We start from the raw sequence: 20,295 nt of genomic DNA, 5'->3' as shown, positions 1-20,295 counted from the left end.
CATGTAACTGTTGAAATCAAACTATTTTAATCTGACTATTCACAGTAATCATATTATTGTGTGCATGTAACTGTACGCATTGATTCTGGAAAATTAATGCTCAGTTTGTCACGTGCGGTATTGCATTACCATGGACCGCTAGCAGCATTTTAGCCAAAGTCTTACACTAGCTGTCTAGTCTGTGTTTTATAAATGTACAATAAGCATAAAACACTATGTAAGGAATAGGCAACTCGTTCTCATTCTGAGAAATAAGGTAGGCCACTTGATTTCATCATCTGAAGAAGTGGACAGGCTAGCATGCTGTTCAGACAGATGGAGATGGACAGAAGGGTGTGTATAACAATTCAACTGTTCTATCTTGTTATCTAGCAAATAGATCCAAGTTGGCTAAACTTTAAATATAAAGATTAGCTGGCTACTCACTAGCACATAGGCTTGTGCGTGAGAGATTGTTTATGAAATCTGTGTTAATTTTCTATATTACCTGCTATAAGAAGTTTGTCATTATTAATATAAGAAGTTGTCATTATTAGTGAATGTGCATTATGCATAGTTCTGGTTAAATTTGTAACAAAAAGGCAATTTCATAGGCCACCCTGAATTTATTAGATTATTGCTGACTGTTTTAAATGCAGTGTATTTGACCTTTTTAATTGTACAACAAAGCTTATTTGGAGAAAACATTGAAAAAAAATGAGAAAGGATTTTTAGGCCATATCTCCCAGCCCTAAAGCGTGTCCCTGTGTGGTTAGGTGCACCAGGAGCGTAGTTGGGCTGTTGGCTGGTGATGGGCAAGCCATAAAGAGAGTGCTGTGTATTAGTCGCTCTATGAACTGCCAATTTCCAGCTATTAATTTAGTCTGTGCTTTTTGATTAGCTCATAAATATACTTTCTCTCACCTCCCTTCATTCTACCCTCAAGTTGTTTATTTACGTTCTGTTCCGATTTCCTTTTCTAACCCTCTCCTCCCCTTCCCGCCCCCTGTGTAAAACCCCCCCACAAAAACCGCTGCTGACTGCGTGTATCTGCCTGCTTGCAGACACTGTGTAAGCATGCAGTCATAGTGACATCATTTGACCTGGAACCAATCAGAGCTCTGCTTACTCTCAGCCAGACATCTGCCCGCAGCTTTATCCAATCAGGGCAGCTGTTGTTGCTTGTCACATAGGCTTGTGCTGCCTTTTTTTTTTTTTTTTTTTTTTGTAAGAACGTCTGTACTTCCTGTAAGAGAGAGAAGGATCCTGGATTAACTTTTCCTATGTATGCTGCTGCTCAGCTGATTTAGAACATACCAGACAGGTTTGGTGTGGTTTCTGCTGGCAGTCAGGAAAAGTGGAGAGCACAAGAACAGCTGTGTGTTTTGAGTAACGGAGGAGAGAGGACCTTTGGGGTCAGCTTTGGCCTGTGCAGTCTGACGAGGCATGTCCCTCACAGCTCGGCGTCCTGTGAGTACCACACTGGGGGGAAATGGTTGGTTGCTGTGCGATGATGCAGTCCTTAACTGGGGCATGCTGTGTGGAAAGCAAAATGGGTGGGTTTCCAGTGTCTGGTGGGTTTCCAGTGTCTGGTGGGTGTGGGCAGGTATTGTCTGATTAGAGGAAACTCTTTTAGCCACAGATTTAGTGAACATGGCGAAGCTGCAGTCTCTAGCCTACATGACCGTCCTCTGGGTTTATAAGATGCTCTTGTCAAGCAGAAAGATCCCCTCCATCATGGTAATATGAACTTGTGTAGACATAACAGAAATAACGAGCAAGAGGGATTCTCGTGCCAAAGGCTTTGTCCCTCTGTGATTGAGGTCATTGATAGTATTTTATTGAACCTAAAATACAACGGACCCACTCAAGTGTTTGAGATATAAATAGTGTATGGTACAAGTTCTCTGAAATATGGGCTGGAATGTTTTTTGATCACTTGGGAGGTGTTTTTTTCTTTCTGTTCGATTTCATGTGTTATTTTTATGCAGGTGTTAAAACAATACAACTTCTCACAGGTGTGAATAACAATCCATGATGTGTGAAACCTTACCCTCACACCAAGCCAGCACTATGACTGTAGTGAACGTAAACATGAGGATGCATTTCCCCGCAAGTGGGTTGATGTCGTTTTCAGATTCAGAACCTACTTTTTTTCTTTTTTTTCTTCAGTTGATTTGCTAAACGCCATTTATCTTTTCTGCCTCTTCAAATTTCGTTGGAGGAAGAATAAGAGAGAGACACCAGAGCTGTCTCTTTCTTAGAAACAAACATGAAGCTGTGTGGATGTCTGCTTGGCCACACACACATAAATAAACACCCACGAGAATCCAAATGCCCTTACTGCTGGGACTTTCCCCACTTTAGGTTTTTAGAGAGGGGAAGTACTATTTTTCTGTTTGCCCCCGAGCTCTAAGGAGCACTAATGCCAGCCTCCTCTATCCCACAAATTTAAAGAGGGCTATTCTTAAGTTTAGCAAAAATGGCAGATTTTTTTGTTATTTTTTTGCTCAGGCACCTCTTTGGCCAGCAAACCGTAAGCACACCACCTTTTATCCTTAAGGAAGTTTAGAAAAAAAAGGCCGAGACTTTGGTCTCTATAAAGCTAGCTAGGTTTTACAGTTTTCAACTTGTGCTGGGGTTGCTGTGTGTTAATGGATTTTATTCACATCCCTGTACGATACACTTCAGTAGAGAAACAGGCATAGTCCAAAGGCCTCTGTCGGACCATAGGACACCCTCGAACCAGAGGAGCATTGAAAGAGGGTATATTATTTACCGAGCAAAGTGGTGATGGATATGTTTTAATTGTAATATTGAAAGGTCAAAATGCTGTGGTTAAGAATTCGTTTCTAGGTCTTTTTGAGGAAGTTGCTGCATATTTCATTTCTGTATTTTGGCCTTGTGTTCCAGGTATAGAAGGGACTGTTGTTGATTTAGGCCTAATGTCGTCACTGCCCTACCAAGCAAAAAGACAGTAACTGCTTATTTGGTCGAAAATGAGTTAGTAATTTTTGCTACATTAAATACATGCTTAGTCATGTGGACAAGTACCCTTCGTTTTGTGTTTTGGAGAAAATGGGGGTCATGTTAAAAGTAACTGCATACTGTGAAACCAAGGTAAATAAGGGGCGGCATGTAGCCTAGTGGTTAGAGCGTTGGGCCACTAACTGAGCTGACAAGGTACAAATCTGTCCTTCTGCCCCTGAACAAGGCACTTATTTACTTACTACTTACTGACTTTATTGTCCCCAAAGGGACATCTTGTTGCAGTGTCATGTACACATTTAAAATTACATTTAAATACAAAACAAAATTGACAATACAACTTTCATAACAGTTACATACCAATAAAACATTTAAATAATCAAATGAAATAAAAAGAATAAAGACTAGCCTGCTGGCCTTACTGAGTCGATAGGAACATTAGCCCGAGCTATTTAGGAGGGATATCACACCTGGCACAAATGATTGTCTGATTCTGTTTTTCCTGCTGAGGGGTGCCCTATACCTGCACCCAAAGGGGAGTATTTCAAAGTCTGGGTACAGGGGGTGGCTTGGGTCTAAAATTATTTTGTGAGCCTTGCGGAGGGCTCTGACCTTAAAGATCTCATCCAGGCCTGTCTGATTGACTCCTAGTACCTTGCTTGCTGTGGTGATCCTTCTCAGCATATTCGTCTGGCTGACAGTGGCATTGCCAAACCAACAAACAATACAAAAGTTAATACTCTCAATGAAGGATTTAGAAAACAGAGTCAATATAGTACAGTCTACATTAAAAGATCCCAGCTTTTTGAGAAAGTACAGTCTCTGTTGACTTTTTGTAGATCTGGTTTGTACATTTACTCCACTGAAGCTTATTGTCCAAGAGGACATCCAGGTATTTGTGTTCCTCTACAATCTCTATATTCTGACCTCTGATAGATGTTGCAGAGGTAGGTGTTGTACACTTCCTGAAGTCTAACCCACTGTTCCCCGGTAGCCCGTCATTGTAAATAAGAATATGTTCTTAACTGACTTGCCTAGTTTAATATATATTTTTAAAAGCATTTTTCTCAGTTCCACACTATGAGCAGTTACTGCCTTTTTGCTTGGTAGGGCAGATCAGGCAGGCATGGTCAGTTGGGCATCTGGTCACATCTGTTCAGCAAATAAATACTACCACCTAATGAATATTATTCCTTGAAATTATCTATGTCAGTCTGTGGCTAATGATGTGAGCCTAAGGGCTTGGAACGTGACTCCCCAACCTCCTCCTGCACATACACAAACACATACTCAGTCATGTAGATAGTCTAGTGTTCTCTCTAAAATGTTTACAACTTAAGAAACCCATGGCAAAGGGAATTGATGCAATTATGCTGATGCCATAAAATGTGTTCAACTAAGTAGGCTGGCAGGCAAAGTATTTTTAAACAATGCTAGTTGAACTATTCATATCACTCCACTTACAGTACAATGCTGGAAGCTTCTCCCAAACTGTTGCTGTTTTTGTGTTGCTACAACCTGCTCTTTCAAAGCCCCACTAGGGAATTTAACTACTTTTTTTTTCATCCGCCTACAAGCTTTCAGAGTATAGGCAATGGCAGAGTAGAATTCTTAGTCCAAAATATGTTACCAGATGGGAGCAGAAAACTGTCATACTGTGCTGTGAAGTTAGACTAAGAATGTTCTGCTGTTTTTTTCTTTTTTCTTTTCTATTTTAGGAGGCAGAGACAGGATTTGTTCCAAGTGTCCAAGACTTTGATAAGAAACTTGCAGAGGCTGACGCATACCTACAAATTCTAATTGATCAGTTAAAGGTGAGGCTTCTCCACATTTGGGTGACTAAGTACGACCGTGACTCTAATACAACTGCGTCATCTATAAATGTTTTTTAATTCGGCTCCTGATTTGCATGTATCCTCTTCAGCTCAGATTGATTGCATCTCCACTCTCTTCCAGCTCTTCCACGAGAAAATCAAAGATTGCAATGAAGAGTCATGCAGAGTGAGTGACGTCTCTGTTTTATCTCTTGTCAACAGAACGATGCCTGATAATTAATGACTCTCACAGATAATATTTTATAACACTTTATTTTAAGGGTCTGTAATAAACCATTTATAAGGCATTTATAAATTGTGTGTTCACCATTTGAGTCGTTACTCCCACATTAATCAACCATTTACTAATCATTAGTGCAATCTTTTTTCAGTCCCTAATCTAAATTGTGTGCTATTTATACTTTATAAATGTTTTGAGTGACCAGAAATGTATATAAAATACATGTGTGAATAACTAGCTTACTAACATTTACAAATGTGGGAGTAATGAGTTAATAAATGGTGAGCAAACAGGTTGTAAATGCCTTAGCTGTGATTCACTTCCTTATTGAGATCCTGAGTTTTGTTTTTGGTCAGTTTGTAACATTTAAACTCTGTAGCTTATTTAATATGGTGAGGACAATGACCTATTATGTAGTGATGAACATAGAACACAGCTATAGATGGAATGTCATCATTGCTCGTCCAGTCTAAATCCATGGTTGTGGAAGAGTTTGAACAAAGCTGGTTTCCGTGTTGGTTTCACTGTGCCGATCTTTCTCAATCCATGATTTACCTAACTTTCAGTCATGATTTCCAAGTCCCGTCAGGTGTTGAAACAATGTCTGAAGTGAAACAGCCATTTGTAAATGTGTTTCTCCCCTTTTTTAGAAAATTGAACATTTGAAGGAAACCACATGTGTAAGTAAAACCCCATTTTTTTTTTTTATACGTCCTTATTTTCAGAATCATCTCCTGTTGGAGGTTGAGTGCGGTGTTTTATTGTCTGTGCTGTTTTTCTTTTCAGAGTATGGTAGAGTCCATCAAGCACTGTATTGTATTGCTGCAGATTGCCAAGGTAAAAAGGGTTCATTCCTTTGACTGTTGGGCAGGGGTAGGCAATATTTTTGGCTCGAGGGCCACATCAGGAATTCAAAATTCAGCGGAACTGCAGATATTTTTTTTCTAACTGATTTGTTCGTCAAAAGCGAGCCAAGAAAAGGGCAGTTATTTGAAATCGTTTATAATTTCGACATACTTTCTATCTAGTTTTAGATGTTCAAGAGTGGCCTGGACAAGCCGTATGTTGCCCACCCCTGGTGTTGGGGCTCTCATTGCATTACTGTCATGTCATTGTTGTGAGAACATCACGGTGCACTGCTTGTTTTAGCCATGCCAGTAGTTTTCCACTTGACTACAGCCTGGGTTGTAGTTTATTGTGGGCAGTTTGCTACATTCCATTAGGTTCCATTTTGAGATTTTGGAGAGGTGATCCTCTCACACTCGATCATACTTGAGCTCATAATGCTTTTCTTGTGTTATGTTGGCATAAAAAATGCTCTGACTTTCTAAATGACTTAACTGGTTTCTTGAAAGAGAAGCTCTTAACAAGCTCATATCATCATTACATACAAACAATTGAGCCATCCTAAGTAACGTTTTCTTTTCAAAATTTTAAGGATCAAAGTAACGAACAGCAACACGCAAACGGACTGATAGTAAGTTTTGACGTTCTCTGTCCATAAGAAAAATCTAGATCAACCAAACCTCTCTTCTTCTTTTCCGCTTAATTCACTCTGAACTATAGAAAAGAAGACAAATCAGATCTGGAACAATGCATGCCATTTGATAAATGGCTTTATCTGGTATATTGCTCTTTCCTTTTCCACTCCCCTTTTCCAGTTGAATGTCCTTAGCTTTTCTGTTGCTGATAATAGTTGGGTACTTTTCTCTTTACCCCTCATTTTAGACACATCATTCTGCTTCTTTCATGACGTGCGTGTTTACGAGTGTGTGAGTGCGCTTATACCCTCCCCCCAACTCGCCATCGATTTCTCCTTACTGTGCATGCCTATTGAACCATCAAGGACTAATAGATGTCAACCCATCAAGGGTTGTTTGCTGGCTTTACTCTCTTCCCAAAGATGTTTTTAAGTCAGAATCCCATAGGATCAGCCCGCCAGGCTCGTCTTGTGAGAGTAGACTCTCTGGCCATTAGCGTTACACGTGTAGACCCTCTTCTAACCATGGCTTAAGCACTCTCTAGCTCTAACCCCTTCCTTCTACCTGCACTAGAGGCATCCTTCGCTGTTGATTTCATCTCTAGCTAGCGAGGCCACAATGGTTTGATTTGGTTTCACCACGATGGAGCGGCAACATTTCTGTAATTGGCTATAATTAGGAGTGACTGCCTTACTTTCAAGATGAAATCCTCTCCCAAATCTCACTCTGACCCCAGATCTAAAGGGCAGAGAGGACTTACTTTAATTCACTGCATGCCTTCATTTTTCTTGGCTAGTTTCATATTTCCACTTTCCTGACTCTCTAAAGATCCTTCGTTGAAGTGGTACTTCTGTCTGCTCAGCAGAGTAGTGTGACATCTTCCGTTCTGCTCGGTGCCCACACTGAGCGTCAGACCACTCTCTTCACCCTGTCTGTCATCCCTCAGCATGCTGCTCCCACCACACTGAGCGTCAGACCACTCTCTTCACCCTGTCTGTCATCCCTCAGCATGCTGCTCCCACCATACTGAGCGTCAGACCACTCTCTTCACCCTGTCTGTCATCCCTCAGCATGCTGCTCCCACCACACTGAGCGTCAGACACTCTCTTCACCCTGTCTGTCATCCCTCAGCATGCTGCTCCCACCACACTGAGCGTCAGACACTCTCTTCACCCTGTCTGTCATCCCTCAGCATGCTGCTCCCACCACACTGAGCGTCAGACCACTCTCTTCACCCTGTCTGTCATCCCTCAGCATGCTGCTCCCACCACACTGAGCGTCAGACACTCTCTTCACCCTGTCTGTCATCCCTCAGCATGCTGCTCCCACCACACTGAGCGTCAGACACTCTCTTCACCCTGTCTGTCATCCCTCAGCATGCTGCTCCCACCACACTGAGCGTCAGACACTCTCTTCACCCTGTCTGTCATCCCTCAGCATGCTGCTCCCACCACACTGTTGTGTTCTGAGATTGTGGAGGTCTTGATGAATTCTGGCTTCTCCTCTAGTTTTTGCTGTTGACAGAGTTACACAGGGTCAAATGTATCACTGACCCATAAAGCTATGGCAGCAGTGCACTTGGTATAGTGTGTACGTACATTACAGAGATATCGGCCATTGAGAAATGTAGCTTGAGCATGTGGTTTTCACTTCACAGGATCATTTCAATAGGGGACGTTATGCCATCACATTCTGTAGTTAACTGGAATGTGTTTGGTCCGATTTTGCAGGGCTGAAACTATGCTGGATAGTATTAGGTTACAGTAAGTGTTGTGATATAAGTAGGTAGATATTGATTAGGTAGAACTTAATTAACCAATATTTCCCGGAAGCAGTGAAAGGTAATTGATCTTTCCAGTCATTAGCAGTGTGTATTTTATTTTGTCATGATAGTCTGCTCCGTGTTGTTGCATTAAGTATTACTACAGATTGCGTTCTAGAGCGATGTGAGTTGCAAATGTATCTTTTATGTTTTAAGACTGGCACCATTTTGTCTCGCCCTGTACAGAGCACCATCAACCCAGTGGATGGGATATTTCCGCCTCTGGACGCTTCTTTAGTCAATTTAGCCATGCCAACACAGACCACCCTCCCCACAGGTACAGTATACAGAGAGCCAGAAACACAATCTCATCTACAGTCCTATCAGAAAGATTTGTCCATCAGAATAATAATACCCCTTTTGAGTCCACATACTAATATTGCTGACATTTATTTCATGAACATAGAATAGGCTTGGATTGAATACTTTCAGATTTCTGTACCTGATGAATGTTTATTTCCTAAAACCACGTCTACAGTGCCACCTGGTGAGCTTGAATCTCTATGACTCATGTCTACTTGGCCATGAACTTTTCCCAATGTAGAGCAATCGAAATTGGACACAAAAATCTGATTCCAAATCTTGACCCCATGTTGGCACAGTCTGGTGACATTATCATTCTCACAGTCACAGGTTTATATTAGTCTGACTGCTTTGCAGTTTTTGTGTGATTTGAAAAGCTTTCTCCCACCAGGTCTGTAATGACATTGTATCTGTTGCATCATAAAGCAGTGTTGTTCTAAAGCCAGAGCGTTCTCCTTTTTCTCTCATCGTCTTTCTTTCTGTAGATGGCTCTCAGATGTGTAAAGGAGAACAGCGGCCCTCCACTTTACCGGTGGGGGCTGTTGTCACGGTGATGGGCAGTCTGCAGACTCCGACCCCCAACAGCACAGGTCAGAGGTCACCTCACTTTAGTGGTCAGGTCATCAACACTGCTAGCAGCAGTACCAGACAAACATTGTGTTATGTACCGAACACTTGCATTTAGGGACTTGATTATCATGTCACAGTCACTGGTGTAGTGAAGGGTAAACCCAGTTTCCCCCCCCCCCCCAACAGTTCACCTACCTTTTGCGGTAAAATGTTTTAGAAGAATAGGAAATGTTACTTTTTTCACCGCAACCAGCGATCAGAGTTAACCAACCTATTTTTTTTTATTATTTTTTTTTACATTTTAATCCCTGGTCACAATCACCACACATATAACTGCATTGATTTTGTGTACATTTGTGAAACTCATCGGAGTACACAGACGTTATGACATTTTCAATGGCATTTTTTAATTTACTGATATTTTCTAAAATGGGTTATTTTGGAGGGTCTTGCCTGTTTCCAATCCTGCTGATGCTGCTAAATAAATCATGTGCTGTGCACTAAGGAAGAAGCATGGGAACACACATTGCACTGCAGGGGAGATTATGCAAGGAACAATGTGAGCAGACAAAGGGTGCCCATATGATCACTGACAAGAAAGACCTGACATGGAGCCTCTGTATTGTTGAGTGTAATGCAGTTATAATTGCTTATGCACAAGAGTAAATAAACTCAACCCCCACGTCTCTGTCTGTTTCTGTGTTTGGTTCAGGGAGTGGCCCCTCGGACCCCAGCAGCAGCGGTGCCTCTCCCAGTCACATGACCATCCCCTCCCACTCGATCCCTGACTTTTCCTACTCCAGCAGCGAAGACGAGTTCTACGACGCTGACGAGTTCTACCAGAACAGCACATCTCCCAAGCACCTTCTAGAGTGAGTGTGTATACTGTCTTTATCATAATCCATCCATACCAGTTACTGGGGTTTACAGGGACCAAGGACGGGGAGGGAGGTTGTCCACCTCACTACATACTTCATTATCATATAAGCTGATTGTGTTTTGCTAGAGGTGTGTTTATATCCTGGGCCTTTTATATATTTCCTGTCAGGTAATCAGTTCTTTCTTTTCCATCTCTCCCCCCATCCTCTTCTCTGTCAGTTCCTCTCGGCCTCCTGCTGCCTTGCCTCACAGCGATGACGGAACAGTGCTGAAACGACCAGACACTAACGAGTCCCTCAACTCCTCCATGTCTAACGGCACCACTGATGCAGGTGATTCACACATGAACGCACACAAATCCACACACGCACATTGCCCTACTTATCCACGCACGTGTCTACCCCAAACAGGAAGCTATTTTTATGGAACAACAACATCACACATTCTGTTCCTGTTCTATTTTGGTGGATGTTTTATTTAGGAACAGAAAAGAGGACATCAGGATGTCCTGTATCAGTGGTGTTTGGCCTACTGTAGGTGTTTTAAACTGCCTACCGTCTGCTCTGGTCAGATCAATTTGACAGCCATGATGACGAGGCGGAGGATCAGGGGGAGTCTGTGGAGGAGCACAAGAGTGTCATCATGCACCTGCTGTCCCAGGTGCGGCTGGGCATGGACCTCACCAAGGTAAAAGCTTTCCGTCTGTCCGTCCGTCTCTCTTCGTCTCTCTCTTGCTGATTGTTTTCTTTTCTTTCTCAGGTGGTCCTGCCCACATTTATCTTGGAGAGGAGGTCTTTGCTGGAGATGTACGCTGACTTCTTTGCACATCCGGATTTGTTTGTCAGGTACACCACTTCAAACAGTCCCCCAAAATAACAACAACATTGCTTTTCAGAATCCCCCCATCATTTCCATTGAGGGCATTCTGCGCAGATGTGTTCAGGTGGGGCCACAACTTTTCCATCCAGTGGTGTGATGGCTGATGTTTTCATCCCCAGTATCGCAGATCAGCTGGAGCCCAAAGAGCGCATGGTGCAGGTGGTGAAGTGGTACATGTCAGCCTTCCATGCGGGGAGGAAAAGCTCAGTGGCCAAGAAGCCTTACAACCCCATCCTGGGAGAGGTCTTCTTCTGCCACTGGGACCTGCCTTCAGAGAGCGAGGAGCCCACCGCAATGGTGAGCGTTGTACCACAGTAAAGACTGACAACTTATATTCATTTGATTTATATGCTGGTTTTTAGTAATACTATAATTAAGCAATAAGGCACGAGGAGTGGGTGTGGTATATGGCCAATATACCACAGCTAAGGGCTGTTCTTAGGCATCGTGCAGCGGAGTACCTGGATACAGCCCTTAGCCGTGGTATATTGGCCATATACCACAAACCCCCAAGGTGCCTTATTGCTATTATAAACTGGTTACCAATGTAATTAGAGCAGTAAAAATAAATGTTTTGTCATACCCGTGGTATACGGTCTGATATACCACGGCTGTCAGCCAATCAGCATTCAAGGCTCGAACCACCCAGTTTATAATCAATGTTATGTTTTGTGATACTGAGGCAAGTGTTTTTAATTGTTTCATCAAGCCTTTACTAATAAATTAATGTTTACCCCCGACCCCTCCTCCTACTCCTCAGGAGCCATCGTCAGAGGGTCCGGTGCCGTGGTCTTCAGCCAACAGTGTGTCTTTTGTAGCAGAGCAGGTCTCTCATCACCCTCCCAGTAGGTCCAATATTTTACCCAGCTGTCAGAGTGCCAGAGCCATACATGTTAACTGTACTGTTGCTTTTCCTCTTCCTTGTAGTTTCTGCATTCTACGCAGAGTGTCTCAGAAAAAAGATTCAGTTCAACGCCCACATTTGGACCAAGTCAAAGTTCTTAGGAATGTCAATTGGAGTGCACAATATTGGCCAGGGTAAGACATTGCTTCAAGCACTTAGGCTTTCTGTTAACATCAAATATTTACCAACTACTATACATGGGAACACTTCTTTAGCTCACATAGTCCAAAACATTTCTCCTAATAAGATACAAAAAAATACCACACACTTACAAAAAGTTTTGTGTGTTTTGTGTATTCTGAAGTGTGTGTGCTTCCCCATCTCTCCTCCAGGATGTGTGTCCTGTCTGGAACATGACGAGCACTACATACTCACCTTTCCCAATGGATATGGCAGGTAGGGTCATGCTTGAAGAGTAATTATAAACTGGGTAGTTCAAGCCCTGAATGCTGATTGGCTGACAGCCATGGTATATCAAACCGTATACCACGGATATGACAAAACATTTATTTTTACTGCTCTAATTACGTTGCTAACCAGTTTATAATAGCAATAAGGCACCTCAGAGGTTTGTGGTATCCAGGCACTCTGTGTTGCGTTGTGCATAAGAACAGCCTTTAGCCGTGGTATATTGGCCACATACCACACCCCCTCGTGCCTTATTGCTTAAATAACACACACTATCACAGTGTCTCAAGTGTGTGGTACTGGAAATAAAAGACCCATTTCAATTCACAATAAAACAGAATTCCAGTACAGCACACACAATTTACTATATATGTAAAGTGAGTGTGTGTAAATGGGTATAAGTTGCTATCTGGATTCCCTGACCTGACATGTAGTGGGGTGCTCCTTCTCTCTTCAGGTCGATCCTGACTGTCCCATGGGTGGAGTTGGGTGGAGAGTGTAACATCAACTGCTCCAAAACGGGCTACAGTGCCAGCATCGTGTTTCACACTAAGCCCTTCTACGGTGGCAAGAAGCACAGGATCACCGCTGAGATCTTGTAAGGGGATTTTGTTATTTGTAATCATCCACGTAGTGTTAGCCTATTCTTGCTTTATTAACTGTGCTCACAACAGTATATATTTTTGGGGGTTGTGATGTTAGTTAAATATTATAGATGTGTTTGTTTGCAGTTCTCCCAATGACAAGAAATCATTCTGCTCCATTGAAGGAGAGTGGAATGGAGTGATGTACGCTAAGTGGGCATCTGGGGTGAGTTCAGTTAAAACATTTGATCTCTGCTGGATATCAATGTGTTAATAGGTGATTCAGGAAAGGATTGTTGTTTTAAGGAAATGACTGTTCCATGTTTGTAATCCCTGACCTCAACATGTTCTCACTGAAGGTTGACCTCGTACATAAAAAGCAATATAGAAAGTGTTACAATTTAATACACTTTCAACCCAAACTTTTTATCTCTTGAATTTGAATCTAGGAAAACTCCTTGTTCATTGACACAAAGAAAATGGGCTGTATCAAGAAGAAGGTGAGGAAGTTGGAGGACCAGCTGGAGTACGAGTCCCGCAGGTGAGAAGTCTCTCTCTTCGTTTTATTATGGGCAGTAATAAGTGGCTGTTTTGTGTTCTGTCCATTTGCCTTTCTGTGGACTTGGCAGGAGCTACTACCCCCATGGCATCCAGTTTAATGTGACTATCAATCCAGCCAGGCACAAAATTATCAGATTTAGTAATATATTTATTTAGTTTGGTCCGGAACCTCAAGTCACTGTTTGTGTTTGACCCTCAGCCTTTGGAAGGATGTGACGGTCAGCCTGAAGTCGAGAGACATCGATGCAGCAACGGAAGCCAAGCACAGGCTGGAGGAGAAGCAAAGGGGCGAGGCCAGGGAGAGGAAGGAGAATGAAATGCAGTGGGAAACTAGGGTGAGTGTGCCTGTTCTTGTTACACATCTCCAGAGCCCTGACAGCAATATTAACGGCCACCCAGTCCATATCAAGGTTAATAGTTCACGGTCATGATGATTGTATTTATTTTGATGGAAAGTATATGACTCAAAGGGTGGCTCGCTTGCTTGGGGAAATAGTTGTGTTAATTGCAAATGTGCCTTCAGAATGTATTCACACCGCTTGACTTTCTCCACATTTTGTTGTGTTAAAAAGTGGGATTAAAATGTTTATAATTGTAATTTGTCAATGATCTACACAAAATACTCTTGTCAAAGTAGGAGAGAACTTCTGAAGTCTTGATTTAGTTAAGTATTCAACCCCCTGAGTCAATACATGTTAGAATCACCTTTGGCAGCGATTACAGCTGTGAGTCTTTCTGGGTACATTTTTAAGAGCTTCCGCACCTAGATTGTGAAACATTTGCCCATTTTTACTCTTTTAAAAATTCTTCAAGCTCTGTCAAATTGGTTGTTGATCATTACTATACAACCATTTGCATGTCTTGCAATAGATTTTCAGGCAGATTTAAGTCAAAACTGTAACTTGATCACTCAGGAACATTCACTGTCCTCTTGGTAAGCAACTCCAGTGTAGATTTGGCCTTGTGTTTTAGGTTATTGTCCTGCTGAAAGGTGAATTTATCTCCCAGTGTCTGGTGGAAAGCAGACTGAACCAAGTTTTCCTCTAGGATTCTGCGTGTGCTTAGCTCCGTTCAGTTTCTTTTTTACCCTGAAAAGCTCCACAGTCCTTAAAGATTACAAGCATACCCATAACATAATGCAGCCACTATGCTTGAAAATATGGAGAGTGGTACCAATGTGTTGTATTGGATTTGCCCCAAACATAACACAAAAGTTTAATGCTTTGCCACACATATTTTAATGCGTTGTTGCAAACAGGATGCATGTTTTGGAATATTTTTTTATTCTGTACAGGCTTCATTTTTTCACTCTGTCAATTAGGTTAGTATTGTGGAGTAACTACAATTTGTATTTTTATTTTTTTCAACTTTATTTAACCAGGTAAGCTAGTTGAGAACAAGTTCTCATTCACAACTGCGACCTGGCCAAGATAAAGCAAAGCAGTGCGACAGAAACAACAACACAGAGTTACACATGGAATAAACAAGCGTACAGTCAATAACACAATGGGGGGGGGGAAGAAATCTATATACAGTGTGTGCAAATGGCATGAGGAGGTAAGGCAATAAATAGGCCATTGTAGCAAAGTAATTACAATTTAGCAGGTTAACACTGGAGTGATAGATGAGCAGATGATGATGGTGTGTAAATAGTGATACTGGTGTGCAAAAGAGCAGCAAAGTAAATAAAAACAATATGGGGGATGAGATAGGTAGGTTGGGTAGGCTATTTACAGATGGACTATGTACAGCTGCAGCGATCGGTTAGCTGCTCAGATAGCTGATGTTTAAAGTTGGTGAGGGAAATATAAGTCTCCAGCTTCAGCAATTTTTGCAATTTGTTCTTGTCACTGGCAGCAGAAAACTGTAAGGAAAGGCGGTCAAAGGGAGTGTTGTTGATCCATCCTCAGCTTTCTCCTATCACAGCCATTAAACTCTGTAACTATTTTAAAGTCACCATTGGCCTCATGGTGAAATTACTGAGCAGTTTTCTTCCTCTACGGCAACTAAGATAGGAGGACGCCTGTATCTTTGTAGTGCCTGGGTGTATTGATACACCATCCAAAGTGTAATTAATAACTTGACCATGCTCAAAGGTATATTTAATGTCTGTTTTTTTTACCCATCTACCAATAGGTAGGTGCCCTTCTTTGCGTGGCATTGAAAACCTCCCTGGTCTTTATGGTTGAATCTGTGTTTGAAATTCACTGCTCGACTGAGGGACCTTACAGATAATTGTATGTGTGGGGTACAGAGAGGAAAATGTAATTTAAAAACTGTTATTGCACACACTGTGAGCCCATGTAACTCACATTTTTACTTCTGAACTTATTTAGGTTGCCATAACAAAGGGGTTGAATACTTATTGACTCAAGACATTTCAACTATTCATTTGTAATTAATTTGGAAAAACATCATTCCACTTTGACATTATGCGGTATTGTGTGTAGGCAAGTGATATATATATTTTTTTTTTTAAATCACAATTAAATCCATTTTAAATTCAGGCTGAAACACCACAAAATGTGGAGAAGTCAAGGGGTGTGTGTACTTTCTGAAGGCGCTGTGACTTTTGGATTTTTAGAAGCGGTATTGTAGTCCCCTCTGATTGTCTCCATGTTTCCTCCCTGTAGTTGTTCCATGAGGATGGGGAGTGCTGGGTCTACGATGAGCCTCTACTGAAAAGAACTGGATCACAGAGGCACTAAGGCCAAAGATGCAGACCTTGGAGTCTTAATAAGAACTCTTTTGCAAACCACTTCTTATCCAAGCCTTGGAATGACTGATGATTGAACATGATCACAGCTTTGCATTTTCAAAGTAAAAATGTAATGAAATCAAGATGAAACATCTACAATGTAAAAAATAATAACCCTTGTTTTGCCAACCCCACATCCTCCACCTCTCCATCCCCTGAACGACTAAAAAAAGCATGACAAAAACAGTACAAATGCCCTTCGGCTACACAAACAAGTCCTCACAATCTTGCAGGAGGATCCCTCAAGGGTCTGTTCTTTTCCTCGAGGGGGCGGGTGTTTTGATCGAACAAACCTCGAAAAACAGCGTTCTGTATCTCAGGGAAGCTGGTGACTGAGGAATGAATGGTGTACTTCCAGGAGTTAGACGGCCTTATAGTGGAATCACAAGGGGGACAACTTGGCTTGCCAACAACTAGCTACAGCTGTTTATATATAGATACTTATGATGAATATATATATATATATATATATATATATTCTCTTTTTTAAATTTTATTTATCTTTCTTTCTGGCAGTAGTAAATATTTGAGGATATGAACTCTATGGCAATACATCAGGAATCATTCCTTTTCCTTTCTACATTCGTGCCCTCTCAAGTTCGTTGACATTCTCTCCCCATGTACTAACTCCATCTAGTGCAGGAGTGTCAAACTCATTTTGCCCCGGGGGCCGCATTCTGTCTTCAACGAGGTCCAGAGGGTCGCATTGAAAATATGTTATTTCCTCACCGTCATTTTTTTTGTTGAATTTCTGATGCTCCCTGACTGTCTGGCTTTCATTTTGGTGATTTATTAGCGAGCTGGACACAGTCAAGAAACTGTAAATGTAGGTCCATTATCATTTCAACACAGTGTAGATTTTATTTTTGTCATTTTAAAGTATATTGAGTTTTTTTTCACCTACGGGCCAGATGTTTGACACCCCTGGACTAGTGTATGTTTATCTGCTCAAGATGACCAGAAGAGGGACCCAAGAAGTCTGCATTTGCAAGATAGACAAAGGTGGAGTTGAGGAAGAGGACTTGTCACCATGTTTATAATTTTCCCTTGTGGCATTTATGAACAAATGTATGTGTTTTGATTTGTTTTTCAGGTGATTGGGTAACATGCTAAGGCGCTTTAATGAGAGGTTTTATTGAGTGCTAAATGTGGTTTAGGGTACAAAATGTAATACCAGGTTAGATTATCTCCAGTGGTGGTGTTAAATAGGAGAGAATAATTGTCTTGTTTCTGCCTTTAATTGAAAGATTCATTCCCCATTCAGTGCCACATCATTTTAAACTAAATAAGCAGATGTTTGGATAAGTACCTAAAAGAATATCTCTATCTTTCACTTGAGCATATGAATCATATGACTGTGGATATTCTTCAGCGAACCCATTATGTGAAATATTGTCAGCTAAAGACAGATCTATTCCTTTTCCCCTCAGAAGACGTTTTATCAGTAAGCAAGGCCAGGTAATACAGTACATTAATTTACATTTTGGTTATTGGAAAGGAATTGTGACCAAAACCATTTGTAGCGATAGAGCACATTCCTGCTGAATACACGCACTCAATGATTGCCTGTGGTGAGAAACTCAACAAGTTCACTTAACCGAAATGTAAAGGTAGAGTATCATCCTTTTATCTCTAAAGTAGATAAATACTGTATCTTCTTATATAATAGAATTTACAGAGGTTACAAACTCAAGCCATTTTTCTTTTCATGTTATGACTTTGTAAATTAATATTGAATCAAGGCCTTGCCATACATTTCAGTATCGCTTCAAAAGAGCAATCGGAACAAAATGTATTTTTTATTTACTTTGAATCATAACCATTGATTGTATTAGATTTTCATGTTTATTGATGCATAATATTAAATCTCCATGAGTTTACCGCTGTGTTTGACATCCTTCGTTGAAAAAGCTTGTGGCTGAAACAGTACAAGTACATAAGTATACATTATAGTAATGAATCTCAAACTGCATTATTATATCTGATATGATAGAAAGTAAATTATAATCATTTATAGTATTTGAGTATCTATTCAGATTATAAGTGATATAAAATTAGCTGTTCTGCGACTAAAGCCTTGTTCACGCTGCAGGCCTTCATGCTCATATCAGTTTTGTACTACTGACTGTCCAAAAAGCAAGTTACAAATGACCAAATTGGATTGGTGCGTGTTCAGACAGCAGTCATTTGCTGACATGGCTACGCTAGTTGTCATAGTAAGGATGGGTGTTTGCACAGTGGTGTAGGCTGATTGCTGGTGGTGCTCGTGCTTCCTATCACTCAGAAGTTATGTAGCAAGCTGAGGTGACAACAATACCTGCCATGGATATTTCCCAGTTGCCTTGAATGTTCAAAATCATAGTGTAAAAACACTTTTTTTTAAAAGCCTCAATGGATAAGAAGATCCAACTTAATTTGTCTAGCCACAACAGTCGACTAGCTAGCTTGGTAGCTGTTTAGCTTTTTATCACATTCACTGATTTGTTTGTAAACAATTAAGCTAGTTAGCTACCACATGTTATTGTCAAACTGTCAACAGAGTAGCTAGCAAGCAACAAGATATGCCAAATAATAGTCCAAAAACCACTTGCAGGCAAATAAATCAGATTTGACCAGACACAAGTCACAGGAATCAGATTTATATCTGACTTCAAACCACCTACGAAGATGGTTTGAAATGTGGCTTGAAATATCCGATTGCTGTTCAGACTGCAGGAAAAGACCAGATTCGAATCGGAAATGCAAATAAATGGGATTTGAGTCATTTCAAACTGCCAATGTGAACATGGCTTAGTATACAATGCGCTCTACATGTAGCGCATACCAATAGTGGCTTCTTCACCTCTCGCCTCTGTGTCTTACACTAAAATGTTCTCGTTTTTCTGTGCAACCCGTACATCATTGGTACGACCCAGTAGCCAATGAGAATAGAGATATAGTTAAGCGTCTTTTTGTAGGCACTAACTCCGCCATGGTTCGTTTTTGGATAAACACCGAAAATAAGGTCTGCGGTAAACACAGGTTTAGGAGATCTTATACGTTTTGTCCTGTAAGATCATTTTCATTAGTTAACGCCACTTTTTGTGAATTTGGAATAATTCATGTTATTTTTTTAAATGCACGTAAAGGCTTCATAATTCATTAAGGTCAAGTTAACTGACTGCTATTATCTCATAGAACAAAGCGTATAAGATCTAATAAGCCTGTGTTCACCTCAGACCTTATTTTCGTTGTTTATTCCAAAACATTATTAACCCATTCATTTTTCCAATAGCTGAACGGAACACGGGTAACTCGTTTCCGTGTTTTAGAACTACAAGCTGACGAGCTCTTGTGCTAAAACAGATCACACGATTTCATTGGTTGAGGCGCATTCCACCACGCTCTACACAAGACAGAGGAAGAGGCGAAGCAAGAGCGATAACTCGCCCCAAAATCAGTCTTTTCCAACAGGTGGCGTTTTTTCCAGCTCACCTAAGCGAGTAGTTTTTGTGCGGAGGTCAATACTGTGTCTAATTTGGTCAACAAAGTAATGGCTTATTTGCATTGTGAGGTTTATTTAATCGAATATACGTTTTGTAATGCTTAGGTTGTTGCGAGTGTACTGATTTAATGATTCAAGGACACATGACATCCCGGAAATGTTGAGAAAAAACACTTTATATCTGAGTTGTGCCTGTTAGTGATATCCGGAATCATTGGGACGTCCCTACCCTAACCATAACCCTTAAATAACCTGTACTTTAACCATTTTAAACGTCAACGTCAGTGGGGGTAGGGACGCCCCAAGAATTTCTGAATAGCAAGGACGATTGTGGTTGTTCACACGCCTATCTGTCCTACAATGGTCCCACCTGATCTTGCTTTTTGTTTTCTTTTTGTTCAGCTTTACAAAACATATATCTGTTTATTTTCTATTTCATGAGTTACAGACATTTGTTTTGCATCATAATTTTGTTGAAAAAATACAATATATTTATTCCACATTTAATAAGGGGGGGGGAATTGCTGATTGCTTTCCTTTTTATTTACGGCATTTATTGTCATTGTTAGAGCGGCCAATCACTGGTCAATATAATGGAACATATGTTTTATTTTATTTAACATTTATTTAACTAGGAGAA

At 41.0% G+C, this 20,295-nt stretch overlaps 1 protein-coding gene across 5 annotated transcripts in view; it reads left to right on the top strand.

Annotated features, from left to right (window-relative positions):
- Nucleotides 1-18,051, top strand: part of LOC129855280 (oxysterol-binding protein-related protein 9-like) — a 33,816-nt gene extending 15,765 nt beyond the window's left edge. For 3 of the 5 annotated variants that reach the window (XM_055922772.1, XM_055922770.1, XM_055922773.1), the window contains 20 exons: nucleotides 4,686-4,781; nucleotides 4,924-4,968; nucleotides 5,673-5,702; nucleotides 5,809-5,859; nucleotides 6,461-6,499; nucleotides 8,512-8,602; nucleotides 9,114-9,218; nucleotides 9,911-10,070; nucleotides 10,297-10,409; nucleotides 10,649-10,764; nucleotides 10,837-10,922; nucleotides 11,076-11,253; nucleotides 11,717-11,801; nucleotides 11,884-11,994; nucleotides 12,193-12,256; nucleotides 12,726-12,866; nucleotides 13,000-13,078; nucleotides 13,302-13,393; nucleotides 13,613-13,748; nucleotides 16,047-18,051. In XM_055922772.1, coding sequence (XP_055778747.1) covers nucleotides 4,686-4,781; nucleotides 4,924-4,968; nucleotides 5,673-5,702; nucleotides 5,809-5,859; nucleotides 6,461-6,499; nucleotides 8,512-8,602; nucleotides 9,114-9,218; nucleotides 9,911-10,070; nucleotides 10,297-10,409; nucleotides 10,649-10,764; nucleotides 10,837-10,922; nucleotides 11,076-11,253; nucleotides 11,717-11,801; nucleotides 11,884-11,994; nucleotides 12,193-12,256; nucleotides 12,726-12,866; nucleotides 13,000-13,078; nucleotides 13,302-13,393; nucleotides 13,613-13,748; nucleotides 16,047-16,121 — 1,893 coding nt within the window. In that variant the 3' untranslated portion in view covers nucleotides 16,122-18,051. Of the gene's footprint in view, nucleotides 1-1,234; nucleotides 1,450-4,685; nucleotides 4,782-4,923; nucleotides 4,969-5,672; nucleotides 5,703-5,808; nucleotides 5,860-6,460; nucleotides 6,500-8,511; nucleotides 8,603-9,113; nucleotides 9,219-9,910; nucleotides 10,071-10,296; nucleotides 10,410-10,648; nucleotides 10,765-10,836; nucleotides 10,923-11,075; nucleotides 11,254-11,716; nucleotides 11,802-11,883; nucleotides 11,995-12,192; nucleotides 12,257-12,725; nucleotides 12,867-12,999; nucleotides 13,079-13,301; nucleotides 13,394-13,612; nucleotides 13,749-16,046 lie in introns of those variants that run through there. The other 2 variants (XM_055922771.1, XM_055922769.1) reach the window with 2 other exon arrangements.
- Nucleotides 18,052-20,295: the final 2,244 nt, after the last annotated feature.

The sequence above is a fragment of the Salvelinus fontinalis genome, chromosome 5 (assembly GCF_029448725.1).
Source record: "Salvelinus fontinalis isolate EN_2023a chromosome 5, ASM2944872v1, whole genome shotgun sequence".
Taxonomy (NCBI): domain Eukaryota; kingdom Metazoa; phylum Chordata; class Actinopteri; order Salmoniformes; family Salmonidae; genus Salvelinus; species Salvelinus fontinalis.
This window is presented reverse-complemented; position numbering and strand designations above follow the sequence as displayed.